Genomic DNA, 14,582 nt, shown 5'->3' with positions numbered 1-14,582 from the left:
CAACATCTGCTCAGTGTAATTTTCCACAATCCCAAGGAATTCTTCAGTACTCTTTGCATCTTCCAGTACTTTGGAAGATCTGCCCGGACTGGTTGATCTCTTCGAAAAAAATTCTATCGCCCTTCGCTTCATCCTTCTTAAGATTGTTGTTTCACCATCTTCAATAGGCAATGTTGAATCGGTCAAACTTTCAGACACAACAGATGTCACAATTATCTTTGGCTGAAAGTTTTGTTGATTTTCTGCTGGATTTTGCTCATGGATGACTTGTCCTTCCTCTGCCTGATTCTCTCCCTCTCCATGTATAAAAACATCAATTAATAGTCCTATTTTTTCTATCACAGCTGCATCTTGGGTATTTGGATGTCTGGAATGTCTCCATTTCCACAACATTTTTAGGTTGCGTTCCTCTACAGAGAATTTATTATTTTCTGTGATAGTCTCAACCTCCTGTTCAGTGAGAGATAATCCCTGACCTGATCTTGCAAATCTTCTAAATTGTTTTGATAGGTCCTTCAAAACCTGCTGGAAAGTATCTTCAAGTCTTCCAACAGGTGAGGCAGCAGCCTGATGTTCTGCTGTATAATATTGTGTCACAAGTTCTCTTATTTTTTGTGCAGTTGCGTTTGTGCCATTTTTTTCTACCCAAAGCCAGAGTATTTTCTTTTTCTGTTCTCCAACAGAGAATCTGTAGTTTTCAATAATTGTAGTGACATCTTGCACACTGAGAGCAAGTCCATTCCCAGATTGTGCAAATGATATAAAATCCGCAGTTGTGGCAAACTTTTTCACGACTTCAGTAAATGCATCCTCTAATCTTTCAGCCATGGTCATTCAGACAACCCAGAACTTTAAAATTCTAGCAGCATATCTTCGTAAACAATTTGTTATGTTATATTATTAACAAATACATAAAATACTGGCTGTCTAATAATAAACATGGAAAAAATTCAAGTGATTCAGTAAAAAAGAAAAAGAATCTAATTCACCAAAGAAATATTTCCCTTCCTAATGACACTCCTTATCATACCGGTACAATACCGGTAGTGAGATAAATTAAGAAAATTCCAAAACAAAGTAAAATCCACCCCACCCCACACAGTCACAAGATACGGTACCAAAACAATAAGGATAACTACCGGTAATCACAAATTAAGCAACAATATATTCCCATCAAAACTGTGGGACTAGCCTGTTAAAAAAAATCGGTCAAATAAATCCCAATGCCCGAAGGAAAACTTCCATAATGCAGTAATGTGATTTTATTACGACGTCAAGTTAACACGAATTAAAACCAATTTTATTGAATTCATAAAATTCATTAAACTTATTATTTTTGCAGATGTCGGTTCTCCCGTTCATATCTAAATAGGAATGACATTGATAGTTGTACCTACAAATCCCAGCAACTGACTGCCTGAAGGGCGGAAACCTTTTTAATACAGTACGGTATTTCAGTTTCCTTTACGGTACTTTCCTATTGCTGCTGTTCTCGTTCTAGCGACAATCAAGAACCACAGAATAATACAAAAACACGAGAATATCGGTCAGAGACCGAAGACTTATCGATCGAAAGTTAGGGGATCCCGCAAAACAGCGCTCTTACTCCATAGTGACACCTTGTGTCCCGTCAATAATTAATTAATACCTCGCTAATTATACGACATAATTCGCCTAAAATCAATAGGCTTCTGGTCCGAGATAAGATGAATGCACATGCGAAATCTGGAGCAGATTCAATCTCGCTTTCGTGAGATATCGCGTGCATCTAACAGACATACAGACAGACATATACCTATCAATATATTTACCGATTAAAATCGATAAGTAATGATAAAGATGTGGAATACGGTACCCAAATCCGCAACCAACAATTACGGTAGCTATGCAACAACGCTGCAAAAATCTTGCAAATATGTCTTCTGGGTGTCGCCTTCGATGACGACTCAAAAATGTTTATTGGTGACGTCATAATTCGTCAAAATCACAAGATTCGATTTGTTTGGGTTCGCTCACGTGAGTAGAATAAAAACTATCCGACGCGTTTTAAATATACACGGAATAAAATAGGATGTATCTCGTATAGATACTATGACGACAAGACCTGAGGCATCAGTTGAAGTATAATGAAATGAATTTTATTAAACAGATAAAACTTTAAAACCAACAGGCTGTTTGTTAATGGAACAGATCTCACCATTTTGTATTTTGCACATTAAGTTATTACTTACTAACGTCACCATAATCTAACGAAACAATTTATAATCAAGATCCATAAGCAGCATATTTAAATTACAAACGTTACACTAATTTTAGATAAAACTGGTATGCATAATATTATTCATCCAAAAACAATGCTTGAAGCAAGCTACTTCTACGAATAATTCAGATTTTGGAATCTCGTAAATTAAAATAATAATCAAACTGCATTCTAACTTTATGATGCAATGTGAACACTGACGCTCGTATCAATCATACATGGGGTTTTCGGTGTAGCGTTTCCCAGTCGCAAAATGGGGAGGAATTACATTGTTTATGTGGAGGACTTTATTACTTTGTAGTTGATGTAATTTCAGTAATATTGTTTTGTTAGTTAGTGTTATTGTAATAAATATTTATGGACAGATTACAAACTGTATAAAACTAGAATGCGACTTAAGACGGATTTACGGTACCCATACCCTATTACTGTACTGGTACCGTACCGTAGCCTTTTAGTTAGGATTTACATATTTATCCCGAGGAGATGAACCCCGATAAGACGGCTTAATCATATCAGCACATGGCGAACCACGGCCTCTCAATCGGCAAGCAGTGACCAGGGCTTATAGTTTTTGAAAAATACAGTATTGATAACTTTTGATTTTGTTCTGTGAAAATGGTTTTAATAATTAGCACATGGGTCAGAATTTTAAACTCAGATTACAGGATTAGATAATATCACATTGCTGCATTGTGGTTTTTCACTACTTTTGTCACATGTTTAAACCTAATTTGTTTTTTTTAGAACTTTCCTGAATTTTCGTACTTTGATTTGTCATATTTTGTACAAAGCGAAGTTCAAATAAGTTCTTTTGTTAATAAAAGATTATGTTAATCTTCTAATAATGCTTTCGAGTCTCTAGTTGTAATTTAATTAGAGAGAGATCTATAGTTGCTATGTTTCTAAGGTTTTTGTTTTTAGTTTCTTTTTAAATTTTATCCGAGTCCTATTGGACCTACTCAACTGAGTCGCAGTTCTTACCACTTCATGGCAGCTTCTGCCACAAACGAACCGCAGCAGCTCTTGCCATGGTTTTATAGCGCTATTCAGTAATCATTATTAACGGTATATTCACAAATTAATGTACTCGATTTCAATTGATCATGTGGAATTATAATACCTGAACCCTAACCCTAAACCCAAATCCATCAAAACTGTATCCATAAGAAAGACGTTCCAACTTACCCAATATTTATCACCATACTGCCATAAGGGAAAGCCCTGTCTTCACTGCTCACCTGCCGCGGTTACTGCAGCAAAATGTTACCTGCCATTAGTTTTCAATTTGCTGTCGCGGTAACGGCAGCCTGTCATTTGTTTGTGGCAGCTAAAAAGTCAGTCGCCATAGGTTTGGCCGTAGCGGCTATGGTATGGAAATACCGCCATGGTTTTGCGGCAGCTGCAGACGCCACAGAATACTTAAAACTGCACTCGACTCAACCGCTTAACCATTCTCCATTAATTTTACCAGATTTAGACACTTAACAAGGAAATTATCATATAAACCTACATCATGACACATTGGTTCCATAGAAACCCGCTTAAAGCGACTGCTCCACAGGATTTTGATGTTCGGAAAGTAGCTATGAAATCAGATTTCAGTAAAATTATGGGGGATTTAAGGCAAGCTAGAAGAACACTACTGGCTACATTCACAGACCCATCAGCTTCAACTGAAACAATGGAAAAAGCAAGTGGAGCATATTTCTCTCTTTTATTGGGACTTATAAATGCACCCTCTCCAAAATCGGCAGAAACGCCTAAAAAAGAAAATGCTTCGGAAAGTCAAAGCGGTGACAAAACGGATGGTGATAAAACAGAGACTCTTAGTGGAGAGGTCGATCAAAAGCTGAAAACTTTTTTTCGCTTCAAATGGTCACAATCGCTTTGGATTTCTAGACCACCAGTGGTGCAAGAGGATGCTGAATATGAGCTTGTGAATATGGGCGTTAATGTAGGAATATGGTACACGAAACATGCCGCTCGAATTTCAGACAAACAAGATATAAATATGGATGACGCTAAGGAGGTTTTAAGAAGTTTGAAAATTGCTGCCGGTATATTCAAAGAATTCAAAGATAATAGAGTAGGACGGCTACTTGTCGAAGGTGATAAAACGTCAGATTTGGACCCAAGAATTCTCGATTGTTACATCACATGCTGCCAAGCGGAAGCGCAAGAAGTCACGCTTGCACGAGCAGTCGAAATGAAACATAGTCATCACTTGATTTCGTCTCTTTCGAATGATACGGCATCGTTTTTTCAACGTGCGGATGGTCATCTCAAAGCTCTTGACCAAGAGGTGGTACTAAAATGGAGGAAGTACCTCCAATTAAAACAGGCTTTCTATAAAGCTTATGCTTATTGCTACCACGGCGAAACACTCCTTGGAAAAGAAAAATGTGGCGACGCCATAAAATGCTTGACTGAAAGTGAAGCTCTAAGTGAAAAATGTTTCAGCTTATGTAAAGAGTACATGTCGACCAAAGGTGCCGGTTCGACGGTCCGTCCGCATGAGCATAATTTCTACCAAAGACTGCAGCGCCAAATCCGTTTTACACTGGATAAATTGAAGCGGGAAAATAGTTTCATTTACTTTCAAAAAGTGCCGGAAGTTGTACCAGATATGGATCTCAAAGCAACATATGGTCTCGTAGAACCAGAGGTTTATTCAGTCCCAGATATTAACCCTTCATGGACGTCAACAATCTACACTGGATTTAATGTCAGCAAAAATGTGGAAAACAATAAAAAAGGAAAGAAACCCCAAAAGGATGTTGACGTCGTGCCAGTGAAAGAACCAGATATCAAAGTAACCAGAGGAAGTGACTGTACTATATCATAAACTTCATCAAAAAATGTTTTTGATTGTTTATTGTTTGATACTTATGAATTTAAAAAATCGAATCAATATTTTATCTTTTTTAGTTAAATTTCTGATCTTTGTAGAAGGCAATTATCTGAGTTTTTTGAAATATCATATTATGTCTCGTTTGTAATAATTAAGTTGAATGATTTTGGTGAAAATAGACTTGCAGCAGAAAAAAAATCGTAAACAAAAAAAAATTTCCTTGTTCAAATTTTGTTATTTAATAAGAGTGAAACATCAGCTTTTCTGGATTTCTACTTCATATACTTTCTCTAACCATTTACTTACCAAAAAAATTGGCAAGTCAATATTGGGACAAAAACGTTGAAAAATGCTTTTTTAGATTCAAATTTGGTATTTGATGGCACAATATATAATCCACGTTGTATATATTATAGTTCTTGCGTTCAATGAATAATTAACTAACGAGCACAATATTTTCAATTTTTTTCTTATTTTTCGTGTCATTTTACTCTTGTTGGACTTCAATGAAGTTCATATGGATTTGCAAAGATTAGCTGAATTAGATTTAAGTTATAAAGTATAATCTTAATCTCGAAATTCACAAAATTCCTAATTGGGTGATGCCTTTTCAGTAAAAGTTCGGAACAGGAACAGTTACTAGATAGGCAGTTCCTTATACATTTGTTTGTGAAAATGGCATATTTTTCAATAAATGAAGTATATCAGGGCCAGGGGGGTCCAAGGTTCTGAGATTGAAGTGCAGCAAAAATCTTGAGAAGGCCTTGCGAGCTGCAAATAAATGAAGCATAAAAAAAAAACAATTTATTGATTCTTGTTTTAGATTTCTGCTTCAGGTCTGCGGACGCATGAAATGTGAACAAGCCAGAGTTTGGACCGCTCTGAAGTATATAGTTAAATGTCTATAGTCGTTTATTATAACAGATTTGACCAATTTATGTCAAATTCTAAACAAGGGCAGGTTATATAAGTGAATTTTTCAAGGGATATCTGATATTTTTGAAGCTCTTGAAATTATCTCAATCCGCTCAGTTTCAGAACCACTGATTCTGATAAATTTTTTATTCCCATATATTTTAAAAGCTGCCGTTTACGTATATAATATTTTGTCTCACTAGTTATACAAGTAGAATGCTTTTTTTTTTTTTTTTTTTTTTCTGTTATAAAATTGTGCTTGATGAATTTGGAAAACCTCTTACACATGAGCAATAGTTTCATTTAAAACCTGTGTGTGTGATGTATTCATTTGAAACGTAGCTACATAGGGGAACCCAACAATCACTAGAGCAGCGTTTCTCAAACTTCATGGCTCTGCAAATACAGATTTTCCTGTATCGATATGTGGCGCCTTCATTTTAATTTGAAAATAGATTAAGTATTCATCGTATATACAGACTTAAAAGACTTCACCGTATACACTATATAGAGACTTAAAAGAACTTTCTTATTATTTTTGCACCAAATACTATCATATAAAATGTAATGATTTGTAACTATCAGTTGGAATTTCCTTGGTCCATGCCTTTTTGCAGGTGGATTCTTATGCATATATCGGAAGTGTAAAGTTAACAATTCTATTCAGTTCAAGAGTCCAGCTGCACACTAACACGAATGTATTTCTGCAACGTTTCGTTCTTAAAACAAGCATTTTACAACTTTGACTTGTAAATAACTTCAGAGAAACATGTCTTTGGTCAGACGAAACAATACATAAATACATTTGTGTTAATTTACAGCAACACTCTTGAATTAGGTAAATAGAATAATCATTTGTTGCTAGCAATTGTATTCTGCCAGGCTTCATGGATATTTGTATATATATGAATATTGTTAATTTTTTTGCTATGCATGCAATTCATTGTATATTGTAGTTCATGTAATCACATTATATACCGTTTTAATATTTTCTGATGAAAATTATCATTTTTCCATATCTTCAGTATCTCTGCATTCTGGAATTCGCTAGGAGCATGGTCAATCTCATTCACAGTGCAAACTGTATTTTTTCCCTGGGGCTGACTTGTACTGTTTATGTCGTATATTTACTCCCATATACAGTAATTAGATCAAAAAGGTAGATTGAAGATATCAGCTTTCAATTTATTTTTTGCCTCACCCACCCCCAATATTCCAGGCTCAAGTAAATATTTTTATGCCATTTGAACAGAACGCTGAATAAGCTGCCGTTGTTGGCTATTATTTTTGAATTTCGAATACTGGAATCTCTGCGGTTAAGCGTTGGCTTCCCAGTTTATTGTGTGATGGTTATCACAAGAATTTTTCAAATCCGAGTAAAGAATAGTGAGCCTATAGGTAATTGTCTATTTCAGTTGACTTTTTAACAGTTTTCCATACTGACCAGCTTATGATCATCACTTACCTTTCAAGTCTATAATGATCTGTTGTGATGGTCCCTAGCTTCCCAGTAATTTTGCCTAAAACGGCATAAAAGAGGTAGATTGACGAATTTAGTTTTTCATTTCCCTTCTCGCTGTACGGCCAATATTCTGGCTCAAGTAAATATTTTTATGATAATTTATTTGCCATTGTTGGGTAAGGAACCATTATTTTTAAAATTTGAATACTGGAATCTTTACGGTTCAGCATTGGCTGCCCGGTTTATTGTGTTCATTGAATATTTCAAACCAGAGTAATAGTGGGGCAATGATATAATTTTCGTAACAGCCTTTTATTATTACTGCACTTAAATTTGATGCTTGCAATTGTCACGTTATAGATTATATATACTTTCATTTATTAAAGCCCACATTGATCAAATTCACTTTTCCAAGTCCAGAAATCAATGAAGCATGAATTGGCAGCATTTGCATCCCATTTTTAGTAGAATACATACCTGAATTCAGACAGTACTTACCGTAATTTTTTGTTGTTGATGGATTTGACTTGTTATTTTTTCGCTGCTACATCGCTATGCTGGCATCCCTATATTTCAGTTTGTCAGCAACAGGGAGTGTTTTGAATTTTTTTTTGTCCATCTTATGTTTTGGTTATTAATGTTACATTTGTGTAAGAAAACAATATTTTAATTTAAAAGCCAGCATCTACACTTCCCAATTGGCATAAGCTTATTCTGGCCAGTAACGCTTCATTGATTAAATAGTCAAGTAGCCCAGATCACTTTTATTGTACATAAATGCTCTTTAATTTGTGTTTTATTTCAGAATATAATAATAGATAGCAAAGGTAGTATTATGTGCTGAGATATCATTGTTGCTCAGAAAGTGGGATTTCAAGCAGAAAGACATTGCAATAGCAGATTTTCTTCAGAAGTAGGTAAGTTTCTGGTCGATATACTGAATTTAATAAGCAGAGGTTAATGCCACTTAATGGTTCCCAAGGAATCATCAAAGCCATTACATAGGGGTATAGCCCTAGCCCAAAGAATACTCTTGTTTCTCATCTTTATTGCTTGTTTTTTTTTAATGTTGTTTGAACTTCTTATTAAATGCTACTGTTTAAAATGCTTGAAACGGGACCTGATCTTGATAGTTAGCATTAAACAGTCCATAAATAGCTAGCTATTCTATTCACAATACAGAGATCTTTTTTCTATTACCTATAACATGGTTGTGCAATCTTCATTACAGGAGGCCAAGATACAAACGAGAATATCGGTCAGAGACCGAAGACTTATTGATCAAAAGTTGGGGGATCCCAAAACAGCGCTCTTACTCCATAGTTACACCTTGTGTCCCATCACTAATTAATTAATAACTCGCTAATTATACGACATAATTCATCCAAAATCAATAGGCTCCTAGTCCGACATATGATGAATGCACATGCAAAATCTGGAGCAGATTCTCGCTTTCGTAAGATATCGCGTGCATCTAACAAACAGACAAATACCTATCAACATACTTACCGATTAAAATTGATAAGTAATAACTGGGTGAAACCAAGGGCTGCAACTTTTTTTAACATAGGCTTTCTAGTAGTTGCAGGCACAACAATTTTGATTATTGATCTTATGACATGCATTGTTCGCTTCGCACAAGCTAGCTGTTAGGGCATTGTATCGTCATAGGCATAGATAATAAGTTGGACTTCGGTATAGGCTTCACAAGATAAAGATATTGGAATCACTCGCACACATACTTGAATTAAACCAAATTAAAAACTCATTTTTGTGGGCTGCAAACAGTTGCGTGCCTAGAGGGGGACGAAGGCAGCAGAACCAAGCTGTAGAGTTTGGGTTGTTACACATGCTCTTCTAGATGTGTTCTTATTTAATTGAAAGCTAACATTATGTGTTCTGTGGTGATGGTTATTCAACAAGGGTGGCTTCCCCGACCCTTGAACTCAGAAAAATTTTCCTATATTTTACAATTGCAACATTTTTGAAGCTCATTTTAATAAAACAAACGTTTCTTTATTATTTGACCCACTATTTGATTTATTCTCGTGTATAACGACATCTATAATCTGTTCATCACCCAAATTATTACTTATCGATCTTAAGATCGGTAAGTATGTTGATAGGTATTTGTCTGTCTGTATGTTAGATGCATGCGATATCTCACGGAAGCGAGGTTGAATCTGCTCCAAATTGTATAGTATGTGCATTCATCATAGCTCGGATCAGAAGCCTATTGATTTTGGATGGATTATGTCTTATAATTAGCGAGTTATTAATTAATTAGTGATGGGACACACGGTGTCACTATGGAGTAAGACCACTGTTTTGGGGGATCCCCTAACCTTCGATCATAAGTCTTCGGTTTCTAACCGATATTCTAGTTTCAGAAGTTAGTCATAAACTCGCCCCTGGCAGCAGACTAGTTTGGCACGCCCCTGGCTGCAAACCATTTAACATTGGCACTTCTCCACGGGCTGCACAATTTTTTTTATGTGGGTCGCATCTGGCCCACAGGTGGCACACTTCTAACCTATTATACAGGGTTACTATTTTGTTTGACAGAATGGCAGAAGAGACTGACAGTGGTTTAGACGAATCATTTGAAATTTTAGACGTTCGTGGAACAGCTGGTGGACCATTAGGTATTGAACTAACAGTAATATTATTATAATCGCAATTCGATTTTTGAAAATAGGATTACTGGTCATTATTTGAAATTCCTATATACCGTGTTTCCCCGAAAATAAGACTTACCCTGAATTTTAAAAATGATTTTAATTTAAGCCCTCAAAATAAGACTTAGTCAATAATGCGAATTTTTGTTTTACCTAGTCGATAGCAAGAAATCTCTTCTTCACGTTTTAAATGATTAATAAGATATGTTTTTGAGGTTTTTTGAATAAAAACGTGTTGTTTATAAGTAAATGGATATCGCTTCTCATATTTTGAATATTTGAAAATCTCGTAGTTCTCTGCTTTTTAATTTTGTTTTTTATAAATGAAAAAATAAGACATCCCCCGAAAATGAGCCTAGTGTTATTTTTCGGAAAAAAAATTGAAATAAGACCCAGTCTTATTTTCGGGGAAACATGGTAGATCAATTTTGGCAATGCAAATTTTTTTAAATAAATTTTGTTTCGATCAATTATTACGGTTAGTGTGAGAATTAAGTTTAATCTTTGTCTCACTTTTGCTTACGATAGGATATCATTTACATTTTTATACTGGGGGAGAGGAAAACCGATCATATGGGAAACACGGCCTCTCGTCCAGTTACCAGCCCATGTCTGGTATGGGATTAGTTAGCCAGATATTTGTTTCCGGAAGCATGGACCAATATACAAATACTCTAAATACCAAGTTTTCAGATATATTTCAAATTATTCAAAAAATCATTAAATTCACTAAATATGGATTATAATAACTAAGTACTTGAACTTCAAGTAGACTTGAACGCTCAATTCGTTTATCGACTCCTATATTTTTTGGGAAGAACATGGATGAATATCATGTTACCATACATACCATGAGTGATTCAAGAGTTTTATGACCTTGGTCAGCCGAAACATAGGGTATTTAATTTTCATTTTTGCTCCAATATCCTTACATTGTATGTATACAATCCTTACATTGAAGAGGGATAAGGACCGGTAATTCTTCGTGCAGAAATCCAACACGACCCAAAAATGATTCAAATCCTTGTTTTACAGGCACAGTGATGAACACTGTGACGCAATACTTGGACAAATATCCGACGACAACAAGAGTTGTTCTTGGTGGCACTGGCGGTTATGTTACTGGATATGTGTTTAAAACGGTAAGATTTTCATATTTTGGGGGAGAGAGAAATGAGACTAACACGAGGCCCGGACCCAAATATAATTGTGAATTTTCTTGGATTGACAATCCCAGTACATAGGCGTAACTGGGGGAGGGCCCCCAAGATTTTCAGCAATTTTGTGGCAATTGCAGTGAGACATAAATTGTTATGGCCTTTCCAAACACGATTTTATTATTGAAAAGTGAATTTTCCTAGACTGCTATCAATAATAAATTCACTGAATGAACTAACTGAAATTGATGAAATAAGCTTGTATACCTTGGATAACTCTAACAGAAAAGCAAGTCTTTAGGGGGGGATTCTTCAAGATATTCTTAGATATCAGTGGCTGCTTTTATCTAGTCTTTTTCTGAGCAAAAGGCATGAGTAAATGTCGTATAACGTCATTATACGAAAAAAATTTGCCCCGCCCTTCAAAAATGTTTTAGGCTGCCTTGTCCTGGTAGTGAATATAGATAATTTCAAAGTAAAATGCATATTTGATACATCTTGGACATTCCGTTCCATGCCTACTATCATACTCCAACTTCATTTTTCTAGGTTGGGAAGACAGCGGCAAGTGCGGTAGGAGGGGGGCTACTTTTGATTCAAATCGCACATAAGTGAGTTTTGAGATTTTATTTCATTTGCGACCTTATTAACCATGTTTTTTTTAATTAGGCCTAACAATAAAGGTCTAAGAATAATAGTATCTCCATATGGCGCTCCAGAAGTATGTGCACCAAGATGGTGGACACCGGAACGTCGTATGTGTACCAGAACCAGGTTAGGGTTAGACCATACTTTTATTCCAATTTTCCATATTTTAGTTCTATTACGAGTTCGGTGACTAGTCAAGTGATTCCCGTAGTATTTGTACCCGAAATTATGCCCTAACCCTCTGATCTGGTACACATACGATGTTCAGGTGACTGCCATCTATGTGCACATACTTCTGGGAGTACCCTCCACATCAGTTATCCAACACTTCAACCAGTAGGACAGCGGTACCCAACCTCTTGTGGCCCTCTTACTGAGGCTTTTAGCATTCATGGCCCCTGTTTATCCTTCCAGTGGTTTTATAGTGTTTTGATTGGTAGATTCCAAATCCCATTATGTTCAAACAAAGCATGCTCAACAAAGTAAAAACACCCTGTGAAATAACCTTATCAAGCATGGGAACTAGGAAGAACATGCAGTTTTTTCTAATGAAATGAAAAGTAAAATCAGTTTTGCGTTGAGCATTGTACCCCCCCCCCCCCCCCCCCAGGGGGCCATGGATACCTGGTTAAAAACTGCTGCACCAGGCCATTGTGCCAACTCAATTTGATCCGTCTATTCGGGATAAAAATGAGCAAGTTCATTATTCATTTCTCAATTTATTTTTTTCGAATTAGATCATGATTATTAATCATTTATTTGAATTTTCAAGGTTTTGAATATCATGGTTTTAATTACCCCACTTGAAAAAGTCATATCGCATGAGAGAATTATAAAATCATACAATTCATTTCTTATTTTTAGAGCTGGTTACATCACAATCAACACGTCACGCTTGAATAGAGATGCAAGAAGATTTGAACGCAGGGTACGAAATGAGATGAGACAAAATGAATCAGCATTCACAAACTTTGCAAGAAGGGGTGAAGAATTTGTCCGAAATAACTCGCCAGCTGCGCTCGGGTTCGCTGCTGGGTTTTTAATCGGACTCTCAACTTGAGATTTATTTTTAAATACTGATAATGCATGTTGCTTCCAGGGTAGACACTTAGGTGATGTGAAGCTATCCAATAAAGTAAAATAAAAATATTTGTTAGATTTGATCTTGCCTGCTTTATTTGGATATTTACATTTCTTTATTGTTCAAAGATTGCGATGCTATCCACATATTTCAATGTGTTTTTTAAATAAACTTAAAAACCTTATTGTTTGGGCTGCCTTTTACCAAAAACAAACATGACTTTGCCACATAAAATAAATTAAAACACCACAGATATATGTGAAAAATGATTTCCTGCACAAAGGCCCTAATTCAACTGTGAACTTGTGTATTATATGAGGAATAATTACTCAACCTATGCTTGATTTTCGGTGTTTGTCCATATAGTCCAGGGGTGGGCCAACCGAAGTGTTTCATGCCCAAGACTATATATTTAAGGATATAAATTTTCGATTAAAATATTGATGATTGAGTTCGGCCCAGGAACTAGTCTTTTCATTGTCTATAACTGGCCGACTCAGAAAAGATTGCCCAACTCTGATATCACTCATATCTGATGCAAAGATTTTATTGGCGTTTAAATGAAAATAAACAATTGTTACTGAAATCCAACAACCACTTTTGAAGCAATAATTTACTTGTATTTGTCTAAATCTTTCATTTATGTGTCTGAGCAGTTGAAATTTGCCTAATTTTGAAAGTGTGAGAAATAAATTTTACGGAACATAAGGCTTTGTTTCATTTACCCAGTTTATGAAAGTGTAAAAAATAGTAAATTATTTATCGAATGAATGTACCAGGGCACAGTCTCAATTCTTTTTTTTTTCTAATAAAATGGTCTTGTGCCATCAGGTCTTACTCAGAGGTTGTGCCTTATCCTATATTGCACACACTCAAAATCAGTCATTGGGTATTTATAATTGGGGGCAACTCATGTGCGAATAAATCCAAATTCAATCAATTTATTGGACACAGTTAGTGAACATAACGATCGTTTTGTTGTTATATTGTTCTTTGACACTTTTTGGACACCTAGTGGAATTTGCTTTTCTCTTTGATCACTGGACCAATTGCTTTGAAATTTTTAGTGGTTTAAGATGAAATTTTTCTCCATAAGGCTATTTCTTTTATTTATTCCAGATATTTCTGTTAGCTCTGTGAGATTTGTTTTTGTTTGCTATGACATCACTGAACGTTCTGCGGACATCGAACGCCATTTTGTGTCCTACTGTACTGCTTCGCTTTGTGTGAATATATTTGTAGACTGTGATCTGACGGTACACTGCGAACAGACGTGTCCATATATTTAGGCGTAGCTATCTTGTTCTTAATGCGCCTCATGGCCCGTTGAATACGGCTCATTAATAGAAATCTAGGCTTTTTTTTATCCCTACACCCGTGTCACACACAGTCGCAGGGACGAGCATGTTGCATGTGAATTCAATCAGTGTGCGAAATTTTCATTATCACATTTCAACCTTTGATTATGTGTTGCAAGATGTTTGTTTGTTGCCAAAATGTAAAGAAATAAAGTTTGTTTCTCGAAAT

The 14,582-nt window shown here is 35.7% G+C and overlaps 2 protein-coding genes across 3 annotated transcripts; both read left to right on the top strand.

The window, feature by feature from the left end:
- Positions 1 to 3,710: 3,710 nt before the first annotated feature.
- On the top strand, positions 3,711 to 8,306 carry LOC120335310 (BRO1 domain-containing protein BROX-like). Its single transcript, XM_039402802.2, has one exon. The coding sequence runs from the start codon at positions 3,777 to 3,779 to the stop codon at positions 5,106 to 5,108; it is 1,332 nt and encodes a 443-aa protein (XP_039258736.2). The 5' UTR covers positions 3,711 to 3,776; the 3' UTR covers positions 5,109 to 8,306.
- On the top strand, positions 8,283 to 13,763 carry LOC120335317 (FUN14 domain-containing protein 1-like). Of its 2 annotated transcripts, none has more exons than XM_078115295.1 (5): positions 8,283 to 8,408; positions 10,057 to 10,136; positions 11,205 to 11,311; positions 11,876 to 11,937; positions 12,839 to 13,763. In XM_078115295.1, exons 2-5 carry the CDS (start codon positions 10,058 to 10,060, stop codon positions 13,032 to 13,034), a joined length of 444 nt encoding a protein of 147 aa, XP_077971421.1. In that variant the 5' UTR covers positions 8,283 to 8,408; position 10,057; the 3' UTR covers positions 13,035 to 13,763. The 2 variants fall into 2 exon arrangements, with proteins under 2 accessions (XP_077971421.1, XP_077971422.1); XM_078115296.1 differs by having other exon boundaries at positions 8,287 to 8,404.
- The last annotated feature ends 819 nt before the right edge of the window (positions 13,764 to 14,582 follow it).

Source organism: Styela clava, chromosome 8, assembly GCF_964204865.1.
Source record: "Styela clava chromosome 8, kaStyClav1.hap1.2, whole genome shotgun sequence".
NCBI lineage: Eukaryota > Metazoa > Chordata > Ascidiacea > Stolidobranchia > Styelidae > Styela > Styela clava.
The sequence above is the reverse complement of the archived record's forward strand: the minus strand, read 5'-3'. Positions and strand labels throughout refer to the sequence as shown.

Coding starts and splice junctions, on each gene's coding strand:
- LOC120335310 (XM_039402802.2), top strand. CDS start 3,777: ATGACACATTGGTTCCATAGAAACCCGCTTAAAGCGACTGCTCCACAG.
- LOC120335317 (XM_078115295.1), top strand. CDS start 10,058: ATGGCAGAAGAGACTGACAGTGGTTTAGACGAATCATTTGAAATTTTA. Junction 10,137..11,204: donor AACAGCTGGTGGACCATTAG/GTATTGAACTAA, acceptor CTTGTTTTACAG/GCACAGTGATGAACACTGTG. Junction 11,938..12,838: donor TTGATTCAAATCGCACATAA/GTGAGTTTTGAG, acceptor TCTTATTTTTAG/AGCTGGTTACATCACAATCA.